This window comes from Tupaia chinensis, unplaced genomic scaffold, assembly GCF_000334495.1.
Source record: "Tupaia chinensis unplaced genomic scaffold, TupChi_1.0 Scaffold150006_1, whole genome shotgun sequence".
Lineage (NCBI taxonomy): Eukaryota > Metazoa > Chordata > Mammalia > Scandentia > Tupaiidae > Tupaia > Tupaia belangeri.
The window spans coordinates 3869007-3885028 of record NW_006209847.1 but is presented as its reverse complement, the minus strand read 5'-3'; the positions used below and the strand labels follow the sequence as shown (position 1 = coordinate 3885028).

Here is a 16022-nt window from a genome sequence, read left to right as displayed (position 1 = left end):
CCACCGTACCATCAGCGACAGCGGGCCCCGGCCCAGGTTTCGGCTTCGCCTCCAAAACCAAGAAGAAGCATTTCGTGCAGCAGAAAGTGAAGGTGTTCCGGGCCGCGGACCCGCTGGTGGGCGTGTTCCTCTGGGGCGTTGCCCACTCGGTGAGAACCCGCCCCGGGGCCCCGCAGCCCTCCGAAGGGCTCAACCCCGAGCCTCCGGGGCGTCCCTGTTTCCAGGCTCCCTGCCCCGGAGCCCCTCGCGTTGCCACTTCTTCCCCGCTCTGCCCTGGGCCCTTCCCACCAGCCCCAGGTGTTCCCCCAGAGTATCTTCTAGTTGTGGTCCGTCTTCCCCTCCGCCCTTTACTCCTCCACTCTGGTTTTATCTTCCTACCTGCCTGCTTTCTGCCAGATCCAGCCTCAGCCCCAGGCTATGGAGACTGGCCAGGACTCGCTCCGGCAGGGAGGACATTAGGGGGAGTGTCTCTTTGGGGTTGTTGGTGAGGTCCCCGGTGTGAGTGTGTGTGTGGAGGGGGCGGAGGGTGGGAGTTGGATGAAAGGGATCGTTCACTTTCCTTTCCGCCTTGCTTTCTAGCCGCTGTCCTTCACTTTGGATCCTTGGCTTTATCTGAAGGAAGCTCCAGGCTTCCTGGACCTAGTCCTGCTTGTCCCTTCTTTTCCCTTACAGAGGTACAGCATTTCAGAGAAGCTACCCCACCCCGAGCCTAGAGGTTGCCCTCGCTCAGGGTTATGTATATATGCTTGGTCTTAACTGCATCCCCATTGCTGCCTGGAGTATTGGCGTTGGGTGTAAGTGAGAGTCGTCTTTGATCAAAGAGAGGGCTTAGAAGCTCTGGTCCTGAGAACATTGTGAGGGCGGTCTTCAAAATGCTCATGGAAAACGCATGCTATGAAAAGCCTATGCGTGGATATTGAATTTTTTGCACCAAAATAAACTCATACTTTATTTCATTTTTCCATGCATTTTTTGAAGTGCACTGCTATGTTGGTGAACTTCAGAAGCAGGAAACTGCCTGAGAGGGTATGGCCTGGGAGGCAGAAGGAGTTCACCTCCTTTCCTGAGGATACTTCAGCTGAAGGAACACAGCTGTTGCCCCCCTTCCCACACATCTAGAGTGGGAGGGATGCAGTAGTCTTGACTGCGACAGGGAATATTTTAGAAAACAACTTCCTTGGATTGTTACAGTCCCGGCAGGATTGTGGAGGTGGAGGGAGTGAGAAGACCATTTTGTCACATTCTTAATCTGTGGTTTAGAATGTCATTTGGGGTCAGTCAGTCCCCTTTTGCTTGCGTGGCTCTCTGCGTAGTAATGTCATAGTCCCGAATATGCAGACTAAGGCACTTGGTACGGCCAAGCTGATGGAGTAAGACTACTTCTCATATGTACCTTCCAGGTGACTCGTTCGTCCCTGTGGGAAGCTTAGCAGGGAGGAGGGTTTTCCTCTGTGAGGATCTGGAGAATTACATGTAAGACCTGCCTCGGCTTCCCTAGGTGTATGTACTTTAGCCCCAACACCCCACCCTCCAGCCAACACACATCCACTTCAAGTGTCTGGACTGGAGAAATTCCTGGAGCATATGTCTTAGTGATGATTCAGCTTGCTTAGCAGGTGGCAAGGAGGGAGTAGGAAGAGCTATAGCTGAATTTTAGGCTGAGACTCTCAAGTGGTTTTTTTTTTTTTTTCCTGGAGGAATATGTTCTGTCCTCCTTTTCTACCGAGTACAGGAGGAGTTGGGTATACCGCAGTGTGTGGGATTTAGGTTAGACTGCAGTTCATAACCTGTCAAATGATCAAGTAAGGACAGGCAAGGCGTGCACTTACTCGGTTAGTAAACACCTCAGGACCACTGCGTGCCAAACAGGGTGCCACCAGACACCTGAGAGCTGTAGGTGACTAGGATGGGCTTTTGCCCTTGGAGAATTCACAAACTAAGTGGGGGAACTTATATAAACCGATGTTTAGAGTCACCTGACACATGTACAATTAAAGGCAGGTGAAAGGTTTTCTGTAGCAAGAATGCACACATCACATCTCCTTTGGATTCCTAAGTTCAGGAGCTGCCTTCTACCCTAAAAGACTAATCTAAAGGACCACAGATCTTGGGGGCTGAGGCAAGCACGTGATGCTTGCATGCTTTGGGCTGTGGTTGGCTTGACTTTACAGAGCAGATACCTCATGAGCTCCTATCCGCTGGTTGTCTACATGCCTCCTAAAATCAGCTGCTCTTCCTTTACCTTACGTCTAGGCAGGTGGGGGCCGACTGTAAAGAACGGGGTCCGAGCTGGCTGGAAGGATGGTCCTGTTTGTAAGGAGATACTTATTACAGGATATGGACATTTCATTATTCTCACTGATGTGGATCCTTAGAATCCCATTAACTCCTGTATACTTTAAAAATACCTTTTATTTATTTATTTTTAAATTCTTAAATGGAGCATGTAGCTGTCTTGAATCTCTTGAGGGTAATTTTTTCCCCTTAATTTCTCACAGCTTTAAAAATAGTCCTGAGTTGCTTACAGGGTTTGCCTAATTTAAGATGACTGTTGTGAGTGAGCATGAAGCTCCACGGGGGCGGGAGTGTGAGGGGCTATGTGTGAGGGCTGCTCACTGCACCAGAAGTTAGACACATCCCTCACTTTGGTCAGCACCTGCGTAGCTACCGTTACCAGAGAAATGAGGTTGGGCTTGCCCTTCCTCACTTCTGCCCAGACAGTGCATGAGGAGCCCCCACACTCTTATTCACTGCCTCCCTCTTTGTGTTTGGCTTGTCAGATCAATGAGCTCAGCCAGGTGCCTCCCCCAGTGATGCTGCTGCCAGATGACTTTAAAGCTAACTCCAAGATCAAGGTCAACAATCACCTTTTCCACAGGTAAGTGGGGCTCCTTGCGCTTTTCATGTCTAGAAAAGAATTCTGCATAATTTAAAAAGTTTCGGTGAACTGAAGGTTTTAGGTTTAGAAGGTAACTACAGGGGCCAGCAGGAGGTGTGGTGGTTAAGTGGTTGGATTCCCACATGGATGACTGAGGTTCAAGTCCAAGACCTGCCAGCTTACTTTCTTTCTCTCTTTTGGTGAGCATGTGCACCCTATAGCAAATTTTAAAGTAATAATAATAATAATAAATAAGTAATTATTTTAAAAGTTAAAAAAAGTCAACTACAGGTTTGGTCAAATGTCCTTTTTAATGCAGGAATTCAGTTTTGTGCAAAGAAACCACTAAAACAGTTTTCAGCATTCCCTTATACATACCAGTGTTATCTCTCCTCCTTTTTTTAAAAAGAATTATTTAACTTTATTTAACTAATTAATTAATTTATTTACCTTATTTTGACCAGAGAGGGACGGGGGTGGTGGAGGTAAGTGAGAAGGTAAGCTGCCAGGTCCGGGACTCAAACCACAGTCAGCCATGTGGGAATCCAGCACCCTTAACCACCATGCCACTTGCTGGCTCCAGTGTTCTCTCTCTAGCCTGGCACTTCCATAGAGTGTATACATTCAGGTGCCATGCTATTAGCTCTTTTATTTTTAAATGCCAGAGAGTGCATGTGTAAATGCATACGTGTGAGAGAGAAAACACCCCCCAGTGGGGCCCAGTCATGCTGCATGGCTTTTTCCTACAGTCCTTTGTTCCATCAGGATTCCACACATATACTCACCTGATGCATTTTTCAAGCCACCAGGGCCAAAACTTGAACCCTGATCAGCCATGTGGGATCTGGCTTCTTCTGCACAGTCTTTAAATGCTTCACCATGGACTGGCAGCTATTAGCTTTTTTTTTTTTTTAGAATTATTTTATTTAATTTTATTATTTTTTAAATTCACTATAGGGTATGTATATTCACCAGACAGAAAAAGAGAGAGAAAGAAAATGAGAAAGCAAACTATCAGGTCCAGGACTCGAACCACAGTCAGCCATGTAGGAGTCCAGTGTCCCAACCATCATGCCACCCCTGCTGGCCCCACCATTAGGCTTTTTTTATTTTTTTTTTATTTTTCTTTTAGAGGTTTTTGGCGTAGGATACATGGGCACACCAGTGAGAGAGACAGAGACAGTGAGAGGGAAAGTGAGAAATAACCCCTAGAGGGGGGTGGCCATGCCACAGTCCCTTCTCCTCCATTCTCCTGGGATCTTGGGCACGAGCGCACACACACACCCCTGGTATGAGTTTCACGCCACTGGGTCCAGGACTCAAACCATGGTCAGTCATGTTGGAGTCCACCAGTGTAATCACTGTGCCATCTTCTGACTCCCACCATTAGCTTTTTTTGCGGGGGCGTGGGGGAGAGGGATTTTTTTTTTTTTTTTTTTTTTTTTTGTTTAGGGTAACCTGTTTCGCCACACGCTATAGGGCACATGCTCTCGCCAGAAAGACAGAGAGAGACAGAGAGATAGAAAATGAGAAATCACCTCCCGGGGGGATGGCCATGCTACATCCCTTCTCCTCTCAGGATCTTGGGCACACACACACACACCCCCGGCGTAAGTTTAAGCCACTGGGTCTGGGCCTCAAACTGCAGTCGACTACATGGGAGTCCAGTAACATAACCATTATGCTAACTGCTGGTCCCCCACCGTTAGCTGTTGATAGGGATTCCCTGAAAGAAGAAATAGTTGAGTACTGTAAGTCCTCCTAGTATCAGAAGATGCCATTCAAAACGGTGGTCCCTATTGCTGACTTTAGGATGTTTCTAACTTGCTTGGGATTGGGAAATGGTGTTATTTGGATGGCTGGTAGATCCTGGCTCTGTTTAAACCACTTATCAGCCATGTGACAGACAGTTTAGTCAGGTCACTCAATCATCCTGAGACACCCCTTCTATAAAATGAGAATAATACACCTTTAAAGTACCTTATAGGGTTTTATGAGAATCAAATGAGGTAGTAAGTGTGAAGGTACCTATAAACATCAAGCCCTATATAAATGTAAGATAATATTGTTACTTTGTTGTCTTACCTCGAAAACCCATTATTTCAGGGAAAATCTTCCCAGTCATTTCAAGTTCAAAGAGTATTGTCCCCAGGTCTTCAGAAACCTCCGTGATCGGTTTGGCATTGATGACCAGGACTACTTGGTAAGATCCATTCAGGGATGAGGGTAATCCTTTTCCTAGTCACTGGGGATTCCTTGGGTCATGGAAGGCTTAGAGAAATGAGTGTCTTGGGAAATGTGATTCTTTACCTTTTTATAGTCATAGGCATCTTTAAAAATCTAATGAAGTCCTGTCCTCAGGGAAAAAAATGTAGAGACAAACAACTTTGCATTTGATTTCATTCAGTCCGTATTTGGATACTAGATTAAGAGCCCTTGTTCAGACCCCAGGGTTTCATCCACTTTCAGAAACATTTCGTTGAACTTTATCCTATGACTCATATCTCTCATAAAGGGGTAAGAAAAGAGCTTTTGGCCTATTCTGTGTCCTTAGGTGTCCCTTACCCGAAGCCCCCCAAGTGAAAGTGAAGGCAGTGATGGTCGCTTCCTGATCTCCTACGATCGGACTCTGGTTATCAAAGAAGTATCCAGTGAAGACATTGCTGACATGCATAGCAACCTCTCCAACTACCACCAGGTCAGCCTCTCTCTAGCCCCATTCTTTTCCTTTCCCTCTCACTCAGACATCGCTCAACTGCCAGATGCCAGAGCACATGGGCATGCTCCTTGTTTCTTTTGCTCTCTTCAAACTATGTTTTCTCCTCAAGAAGCACTTGGTATCATATTTTTTAAAACTAGCAACCAAAAAAAAAAAAAAAAAAAAGAGCCTCTGCGTTGCTATTTGTTCGACTTATCAAAAGAACTTAGGTATATCCCTTTCCATTTAGTACTTCAACCCAAAGCTGCTATGAATTAATATACAAAGGAGATGTGCATAGCAAAATATAAACTATAGGCTAAGTCAGAATTAGATGATATACTACCAGGAATAAATATGGTTTGCGGAGAAAAGCAGGGTAAGTACACAACTGAGACAAATTGGAAGAGAGTATCCATAATCAAAAGTCAGCTATGAGAACCAGCAGTTAGCGTAATGGCTACGTCGCTGGACTCCCACGTAGTCGACCGCGGTTCATGTCCCAGACCCGGTGGCTTAAAACTCACGCCGGGCGCGTGTGCGTGCGTGCCCAAGATCCCGAGAGGAGAATGGAGGAGAAGGGATTGCGGCGTGACCATCCCCCCTGGGGGGTGATTTCTCGCTTTCTGTCTCTATGTCTCTCTCTGTCTGTCTGGCGAGCGCACGTGCCCTACAGTGAAAATCTCTCTCAAAAAAAAAAAAAAAAAAAAGTCAGCTATCAATGGAATTAGGGAAATTATTCTGATCAGATCATATTAACTTGGAATGTGGAATTTCTGGACTATTTTGGTGACAAAACATTCTTCCGTGGGCCAACCAGTGGTGTGGTGGTTAAGGAAGCTGGATCCCACATGGCTAACCATAGTTAGGTTTGAGTGTCAGACCTGGTGCTTGAGAAACGTGCCAGGTGTGTGTGCATGTGTGCCTCAGATTCCAAGAGGATGAATGGAGGAGAAAGGATGTGGCGTGGCCATCTCCTCGGGGGAGTGATTTTTCACTTTCTCTCTCTCTCTGTCTCTGGAGAACACAGTGCCGTATAGCAAAACTTTAAAAAAAAATCTTCATGAATGTCTTTCTACTGAAAAAAACTCACCAAAATCAATGAGCAAGGAGTAAATGAAAGACACCAAGAGAACTTTGTGATTTATTTAACAAATGTTGAATGTCTGTAATCACTATGCCCTGTTGTAGGTAGTAAGAAATGGGTAAATGAGACAGTCTTGGCCCTGGATGCTCTTTTATTCTAACGGCAGAGGCCAACAAACCAATATCAGCACAGCAGGATGAGTGAGATATGAACAGAATATTCTGGGAAGTGTAGAAGAGAGCACCCCAGCTCACCTGGGGAAGGAGGTGCACTTGGGAGGCTCAAAGAGTTTTTTAGAGGAGGTGTCATAGGAGTTATTCTTGGAGGGTTACTAGGGGTTAACCATTGGACAAGGTGGGAGAGAACATACTAGACCAAGGAAAACAGGGCCAACTAGTAACATGGTAGTTAAGGGAGCTGGATCCCACATGACTGACTGCAGTTCAAATCCTGGACCCAGAGGCTTGAAAAACATGCCAGATACATGTGCATGCATGCTGAAACTCCCAAGAGGAGAATGGAAGAGGAAGCATTGCTGTGTGGTCATCCCCCCTGGAAGATGCTTTCTCACTTCTCACCCTCCTCCCTCACTTCCCCACAAATGCACACACCCAATGAAAATTAAAAAGAGAGAAAGAGAAAATAGTTCTTGTAAGCCATGAAATAGCTTGGTGTTTAGGAACTACAAGAAATTCATCGTTACTGTCTTAGTCCATTATTGCGTTGCTAACAGAATTACCTGAAACTGGGTGATTTATAAAGTAGATTTATTGATTCTGGCAGCTAGAAAGTCTGAAGTCACAGGCCTGGCATCAGGCTTGCCTACAGCATGGCTGACTGATGCAGAGGATGGTGGGTGTGTGCAGAGAGAGCAAGCTGTGGGCAGCAGTCTTTCATAACAACCAACTCTTGCAAGAATTAACCCCTTCTCCTGAGAACTACAACTCACTGGGTCTCAAGACCTCATTGATCTGTTCATTAAAGTGGTCTCTCCATGATGTAGTCACCTGGGTCCAGTCACCGCCCTCTAGACCTCACCACTTTTCAACACCAAATCCCAAAGCATGAAACTTCAGGGAGTAAACCATTATCTAAACCGTAGCAGGTATGGGAAAATAGTTAACAGGAGCCAGATTGCAAAGGGGCCTATAAGCCATACAAAGAAGTCTGGGCTTTATCCTGAATGTGGTTTGTAGAGGATTGTTATTTAGAAATATCCCTGTGACAGCATTTTAGAGAATGGATTGGAGAGTGGGCGTAGGGAGTGTAGATACCAGTTAGGACGTAACTAATAGTCTAGGTGAGAAATGAGAAGGGTCCAGAGGAGAGGTGGCAGTGGGGGTGGAAAAGAAGACCTATGGAAGAACCGTGGGAGTTAAGGCACAGGAGCCTCTGAGTTCTTGGTTAGGGATAACTGGTGCCCATTCACCAAAGTGGGAAGAAGGGACCAGCAGATGGCATAGCGATTGCGTTGCTGGACTCCCACCTGACATACCACAGTTCAAGTCCCGGATCCGGTGGCTTCAAAATCCTGCTGAGTGCCTGTGCGTGCCTGCTTGAGATCCCAGATGGAGAATGGAGGAAAAGGGATTGCGGCTTGGCCATCTCCCCTGGGGGGTGATATCTCGCTTTCTGTCTCTCTCCAGCAAGTACACGTGCCCTATAGCAAAAATCTCCTTTAAAAAAAACAATTGGGAGGGAACCAGCAATTAGCGTAATGGCTATGTCGCTGGACTCCCACGTAGTCGACCGCGGTTCGTGTCCCGGACCCGGTGGCTTAAAACTCACGCCGGGCGCATGTGCGTGCGTGTCCAAGATCCCGAGAGGAGAATGGAGGAGAAGGGATTGCGGCGTGACCATCCCCTCTGGGGGGTGATTTCTCACTTTCTGTCTCTATGTCTCTCTCTGTCTGTCTGGCGAGCGCACGCGCCCTACAGTGAAAATCTCTCCAAAAAAAAAAAAAAAAAAAACCCAATTGGGAAGCAAGAAGAGGAACAGGTTTTTGGAGGAAGTTCTGATTTGAACATGTCGAGATTGAGCTTTCTGCAGTTCATCTAGATATAGATATTCCATATTCATATCCCAATCACCTATAGGATTGTGATTGGGATATGAATTTGGAATTTAGGAAAGAAGATTAGACTAGGGATATAGATTTGAGAGTCATACCTGAATAAGTGGTCATTAAAGCGATGAATGTGGGGGAGAATGAGAGGAAGAGAATCAAGAGAAAAAGAAAAGCAAAACATTTAAGGGACACAAAAGTGGAAAATTATCTGTTGATAACATATATGATAATATCTTTAACTGAGTTAATATGTAGTGCATTCATGCTGGGAAGATTCACTTTGCATGCCATAGTGATATACAGTGATTGAATGTATAAAAACAAATTAAAAAGAGGTACCAGCAGGTGGCATGGTGGTTAAGGTGCTGGACACTCCCACATGGCTGACCATGGTTCGACTCCTGGACCTGGTGGCTTTCTTTGTCCCTTCCTCTCTCTCTCTCTCTTTCTGGTCAAATTAAAATAACTGAATGAATAAATAAAATAAAATAATAATGTTTTTAAAAATTAAAAAGAAAAAATTCTGTGAATGTAGGGGCCAGCAGGTGCCGTGGTGGTTAAGGCATTGGACTGCCATGTGGCTGACCTCAGTTGAACCCTTGGTTGCATCCCAAACATAGCAGCTTGCGTTCTCACATTCCCTCTGTCCCTCTGTCTCTCTGTGGTGAGCACATAGCAAATTAAAAAATTGTAATAATAAACAAAATTAAATAATTATTTTTAAAAAATGAATGTAGATAAGATTATTGAAAAGAAGTGTGTAGAGACAAATGAAAAGGAGGTTGCAACAACACCTTAAGGAGCAAGTGAAGTGTCCATAAGGGAGACTAATGGAAACTTTTAATTATTTACTTCTTACTACATTACATAAAGGGTTTGCGGGCAGAGAGGAAGTGAATCAGGAGAGTGATATAATGGGAGCTGAGGATGAAGAGGTTTTTAGGAAGAAACTGATCAGTAGGATCAAGTATGTATGTATGTGTGTATATGTGTGTGTGTACACACCCCTCATATATTTGTATGTATATGTATATAAAGGTAAAATGAGAGAGGGTTTTTGCTGGAGGGCTTATGCACCTGGCTTGACTTTCAAGCCTCCAGGTCTGGGACTCAAACCATAGTCAGCTATGTGGGAGAATCAGTGCCTTAACCACCATGCTACATGCTGGCCCTGAGAGCTGAGAGACCCATTTGAGGTGGTAGGCACTGGTCAGTGATGCTACTTGGCAGGCTGAGGCCACACGGGAGGGCTGGGTTCTGTTTCTTGCCCACCCTAAACATCTGGCAATGTGGTGTGCCTATGGTCCCAGCCACTCAGGAGGCCAGACAGGAGGATCATGACATAGTGTGACCCTGTCTAAAGAATTATAATGATAATTTAGAGATACTATACAAATGAAAGAGTTTGGAGGAGATGGGGACTCAGAAACTGCATAGATAATAACCTGGGTGTTGTAGGAAATCCCCCACTGTTGACTTTCTTGTAACCTCTACTTGAGGTTTTCTGCCCCATCCCACCCCAGGGCAGTTTGTATATCCGCCACTCAGCCTCTCCTCCTCCCTTCTTCCCTTCCTCCCCAGTACGTTGTGAAGTGCCACGGCAACACCCTTCTGCCCCAGTTCCTGGGGATGTACCGAGTCAGTGTGGACAACGAAGACAGCTACATGCTCGTCATGCGCAATATGTTTAGCCATCGTCTTCCTGTGCACAGGAAGTATGACCTCAAGGTGAGGAGAGGGGTGCTCAGGCCCAGGGGAGGCTCCAGATAGCCTGAGAATGGAGAAGACCCAGGATTCCTTTTAAAGAAGAAAAGCTATGTGTTTGAATACTAATCTCAGGAGCAGGATTCTGACTGTTCTTTTAGTCACTTCTTTTGACTTGATCTTTGGGTTTCTCCACAGGGCTCCCTAGTGTCCCGGGAAGCCAGCGATAAGGAAAAGGTGATATTATTATTATCATCATTATTTTAAATTTGCTAGAGGTATTTGTACTCTAAAGAGAGATGTGCTGTAGAGGTGAAAAATCACACCCTGGTGGGGCCATGCTGCATTCCCTTCTCCACTTCTCCTTTTGAGACTTTGGGCACACACGCACACATGCCTGGTGTGTTTTTCAAGCTGCTGGGTCCTGAATTTGAACTGCACCGTTGGCCATGTGGGATCCAGCCACCTTAACCACCACATCCAGTGATATTAATTTAGATGATGGATGAGGCATGGGTGAGGGCAGGTGAAAGCAATCTTCTTAGGATGAACAGGCCATTTTCCATACAAGGATGGGGGTCACCAGCTGTTCTTATGCTCCTGAAAATAACCATTTACTGATCTAGGGGTTGTTTGGAGGGGAAGTGGGAATGGTTACTTTGCCACTAGCACAAGTGGTTCCATGAGGAAGGTTTGGGGACGAGTAGGGTGCCAGCTTTAAGAGCAAAATGCTTACTCTCTACTCCCTATTTTGGGCTCTCGTATTCAAGCAGCTATTTTTGCTTAAGAAAGAAAAGTGAGTATGGAGGGTCTTGACTGAAAACCACAAGCAGGGGTGGGTGGGTTGTGATTTGGGATGTAGCTGCTGCGATAGACCCTGGAGAAGCGTCACAGTGTGGAATCTGACGAGAGAGGAGCTGGAAGATCTCTCTCCCAGAGGACACTGAGTTAGAGGCTGCCCTAGGCGAGAGGTGAGTTCTCTGAAAGAGCCCATGGGGAAGGGTTATATTCCCAGTACATCGCTTTACCTATTCTTAGGTTAAGGAATTACCCACTCTTAAGGATATGGACTTTCTCAACAAGAACCAGAAAGTTTATATTGGTGAAGAGGAGAAGAAAATATTTCTAGAGAAGCTAAAGAGAGATGTGGAGGTGATTGGGGTGCTTTGGGAGATGGCTTTCTTTGTTTCCTTTTCTTCCTGTCATGGGTGGGTTGTCTCTTTCACTCAATATGAGGGAGCTCTCCTCCTCCCTTTATTATTCTTTGGGTTCTCTTTGCATGTAGGGGACGTGAGTATGAGGCATGAAAAACTCTTAGAGGTGACCCAGGGAGGGGTGGCTGGAATGAGCGTCAAGGATGATCTTAGATCCTAGGACCCTTAGGAACTATAGAGTAGTGAGACATCCTAACCTCAACTTTTATGCTACTTTTCCCCAGGAGGGCCCCAGAAATTGAGGGGTGAATGCATAATAAGGGTGGTACCTGGGAGTGAGGAGGGAGTCAGAGGTCTGATTTGTCAGTGGGTCTCAGTTTCTAGTGCAGCTGAAGATCATGGACTACAGCCTTCTGCTGGGCATCCACGACATCATTCGGGGATCTGAACCAGAGGAAGAGGGGCCTGTGCGGGAGGACGAGTCAGAGGGGGACGGGGACTGTAGCCTGACTGGCCCTCCATCTCTGGTGGGCTCCTATGGCACCTCCCCTGAGGGTATCGGAGGCTACATCCATTCCCATCGGCCCCTGGGCCCTGGAGAGTTTGAATCCTTCATTGATGTCTACGCCATCCGGAGTGCTGAGGGTGAGAGAGATCCTGGACATTTTAAGGGTGGAGAGGGGGAGGGTTGTCCTTGATGGACTGGAGACCAGGTGGTGGGTGGCAAGGCTGGGTGAACTTTTCAAAGCTGACTGGTTCCTAGTGAAGGGGAATTGGGCTCTACCTGTTCTTCACTGTTGGTGTCTCTATCCAGGGGCTCCCCAGAAGGAGGTGTATTTCATGGGCCTCATTGATATCCTGACCCAGTATGATGCCAAGAAGAAAGCAGCTCATGCCGCCAAAACTGTCAAGCATGGGGTGAGAGTTTGCCAGCGCCTCTCCTTTCCTGTCTCGATTTGACCATTTTTGGGGAAGAGAGAGACTCATGTTCCAGGCTGTGGGGTGGAAACGTGATGACAGTGGTCTGACTGGGGTTGGGGAAGGGTGATGGGGTGGCCTGACACTTGTCCTGTACCTCCCCTTGCAGGCTGGGGCAGAGATCTCGACTGTCCATCCTGAGCAGTATGCTAAGCGATTCCTGGATTTTATTACCAACATCTTTGCCTGAGAGACTGCCTGACTCCGTGATGGCTGCGGCTTTACATTCAAGGTGGTGGTGGGGTTATGAGAGGCTTGGGAAAATGGTGGATATTCTGTCCACTCACTCATTTCCTAAATTCAGAATGCAGGCTCCTTTCATCTAAATAACTCCATCTTGTTGAGTAAGCTCTCGTGACCCTCAAAAATACATGGTCCGTTCTCCCCTTTGTCCATTTTTCTTCCCTCTCTTCCCTTCTCCCAACAAGTCTGCTTGCCTCATTAGAGTGTTATTGTTGACTCTCTTTCAAGTGCCTTGATCTTTGTAAAAACATCCTGTTGTCTCCTGTAAAATGGGAGGAGCTGGGGGAAGGGATTGTTCGTAATCTCCGGGACCTGACTGGACAGATGGACCTGGCTCAAGCAACTACTCTGGGTGCACTTTGCTGTGTGAGATGAACTAAAGAGTGTCTGAATTTTGTTGACTTTATAGAACTCACTGTGGCATGCTTCCCTTCTGGTTGGCCCTGAGATGGAAGACTTTCAAGATACTACAGATGTGGGTGTAGTTATGCACAGAACGTGGCCGGTACTACACACACAGGTGGGGTGGAAGTGGTTAGCAGACTGGCACCTCACAGAGCTGGGACCCAAGATTACATGATTATGTAGAGAATCGGAGAAGGTCTCCCTGACAAAGATTGACCATCCTCCAATCTTCCCTTACCCCACTCCCACCCTCCACCCACCATGCTTTGGCATAGGAGCCCAGGGATGTCAGAGGGTTCCAGTGTGGCTGATGGTGTTTGACTATTGCTGCTCTTCATCAGAATCTCACACCCTTCTGAGACTGGAACCCTGCAGTGGGGGTGTGGCTAGTTCTGGCAATAGATGGTGGGCCAAAGGGGTATGGTTCATTCTCCACGTTAAGTTTCCTTTCTTCACTCTAGCCATCCCTGAGATTTATTCCCAGCAGAAGAGGGTATCTCTACTAGAGTCAGTTCTAGTCACTTCAAGAGGATAAAGGAACCACCTCTCCTTCCCGTGTGTGTGCACCTAGGACCCTTCTTTAACCCACCCCTTCTCAAACCCTTTTCCAGTTGGATTTGTTATTCTGTTCTCTTCTGTCCCAGCTTATACTGCTACTGTGTCTCCCAGGGGACAGATGGCCGCCTTTGTCATCACTCTCCACCCCCACAGAGGAGTCAGAGCCATAACTCAATCACCCAGCCCCCTCCAAAGATAGTTGAGTTGGTGCATGATATTCTCAGAACGTGGAGGACACAAGATGAGACTGTCCCCTTCTCCCAATGCCTTTGGGGCTAAGACACTCGTTCTTGCTATCCCCCACCCCCATGAGGCATTCACATTTTTAACAAGAAGATGGGCACCAGCCGCTGGCCTGTGAAATGCAGAGCTGTTTTGCTCTGTAACTGGCAAGACTGATCTGTCTCAAGAAGTCTGATGTTATGAGTGAGAAGCCCCCTCTCCCCTTCATCTACTTTAAAGGAGATAGCAACAAGAGCCCCCAGTGGGGGTTAGAACCCCTGTAACATCTTCCTTTCAGAGGCCTGATGGATCTTGTTCATTCCAACCATCTACCTTTCCCTTGTTGAATGCAATAAAACTGTGACACCAGCAACTGTTGTTGTTTAAAAGAAATGGGTTTTCTGTGTGGCTGATGTATTTTGGGCAGTATGGTCTTTTTTGTTGCTTTTGTTTTTCATCTTTTGTTCTATTAATTAATAAAAAAAACTCGTGTATTTATTCCCATTACTACCACAACATAGGAAATAAATTATTCAATCTAAATTCCTTCACAGAAATGCCTGTTTTGTTGTTTTAAACTTTCCTGAGGAAGCTTATGCTTAGGAAGCAGAGACCAAGAATTCTGGTCTTCAAGGTACTGGGCCTCTAAGTAAGGATGCGGGTTTCTAGACAGATGGCCGCGAACTCGGCAGGCTGGAAGGGGTGTGCATGGCAATGGAAAACTTCAGTTTTGTGGGAGTTAGTGGTAGTGGAGGCCAGGAGTGGGATGATGGGGACCTTCTCCCAGACCCCTGGACATGACCACACTCCATCTCTGTGAAGGTGAGTGGGCCTCTCAGCCCACCAGCTAGGAAGGAATCCAGTGTTCCCCCAGGCTTCCTGGGAAAGCTGTCCTCTGCCTGGAGGGCAGGAAGTGCACAGCAGGGTCCTGGGAACCTGAGGGGAAAATGGCCAGCCCTCTAGTTTGGAGGGGGAGTGGAAAGGGTGGGTGTATAGAGGTGGCTGCCAGTCCAGAGATATGTCTTGGCACAGGAGGTCTTTTGGCTGGTGGAAAAAACGCTTGATGGGGCCCCAGGGAAGTGAGTCGGATGGGGGCGGAGACTGCTCCGATGTGGGAAGCAGAGCAAAGCAAGAGTTTTTTTTCTCCTTGGAGAGTTTAACTCTATTTGAACCATACACTTGACATCGACACCACCCAAAGCCATTAAAATAAAAAATGTAGTCCCGTGCATTTGGCGCCAGCCTCGGTGTCCCTGTAGGTAAAAGAAAAGTCAGAAGCACCAACCCCCACCTGGGCGCAGGGCGTGGGGGTCACAGAAGGCAATGATCTAGAAAGAGGCAAGAGAGGAGGGAGCGGACTGAAACAGTTTCATACTGGGATTTGTTTATTTTGTAGAACCAGTGTTTTCCTTTTTACTATGACTTTCATTCCACACTTTCACAAAGACTCCCCTAGCATAAGGCTTTCAAAAATTGCACACACGCCCTCCCCATATACCCATTGACACTCCCCACCACCCATCCACCACCAGCTCCAAGCTGCCGCGCAGCTGGCTGGGAAGGAAAAGGAGGGCTCCTCCGGGAGGGGGAAGCGAGAAGGGTGGCGTCTCTAAGGGATTTAACCTCCTACCCTCACTTCCATGACGCCACCCCCTCCCTTCAAAGACTGGGACTGGCGCCTCCATTTTTGTTTTGGGGCGGAAGGGCAGGGGCTCGCGGATAAGAGGGGTCAGAGGAAACGCGGATTGTCACCTGTGAGGGGAAGGGACTGCTGCCCTGCCTTCTCCCTCAGTCTGCACCCCCTGCAGCACCCCCACCTTCCCGGGGTCTCCCCCCCCTTGTTGCTAAGGTCCGGACCGTCATCCCAGCAACAGCCTCAGTCACACGCGCTGCGCCGGGGGCCCCCTGCAGTACCCGGCCGACCCTCTTTCTAGTAACCTCCAGCCTTGGCCTCCATTTGGGGATTTTGAGGGCCGAGATGGGGGGCCGTGCACCCTCACCCAGCCATGGGGCTCCGCGGGCTACGG

At 47.2% G+C, this 16022-nt stretch overlaps 1 protein-coding gene across 2 annotated transcripts; it reads left to right on the top strand.

Moving 5' to 3' along the window:
- Nucleotides 1-16: 16 nt before the first annotated feature.
- PIP4K2C (phosphatidylinositol-5-phosphate 4-kinase type 2 gamma) lies at nt 17-14538 on the top strand. 2 transcript variants are annotated; one of them, XM_027769625.1, is made up of 11 exons: nt 17-149; nt 2781-2878; nt 4985-5081; nt 5433-5576; nt 10313-10459; nt 10634-10672; nt 11474-11587; nt 11967-12234; nt 12404-12507; nt 12677-12799; nt 13220-14538. In XM_027769625.1, the coding sequence occupies exons 2-10, from the start codon at nt 2814-2816 to the stop codon at nt 12755-12757; spliced, it is 1059 nt and encodes a 352-aa protein (XP_027625426.1). In that variant the 5' UTR covers nt 17-149; nt 2781-2813; the 3' UTR covers nt 12758-12799; nt 13220-14538. The 2 variants fall into 2 exon arrangements, with proteins under 2 accessions (XP_027625426.1, XP_027625427.1); XM_027769626.1 differs by lacking the exon at nt 17-149 and adding an exon at nt 613-674 and having other exon boundaries at nt 12677-14538.
- Nucleotides 14539-16022: the final 1484 nt, after the last annotated feature.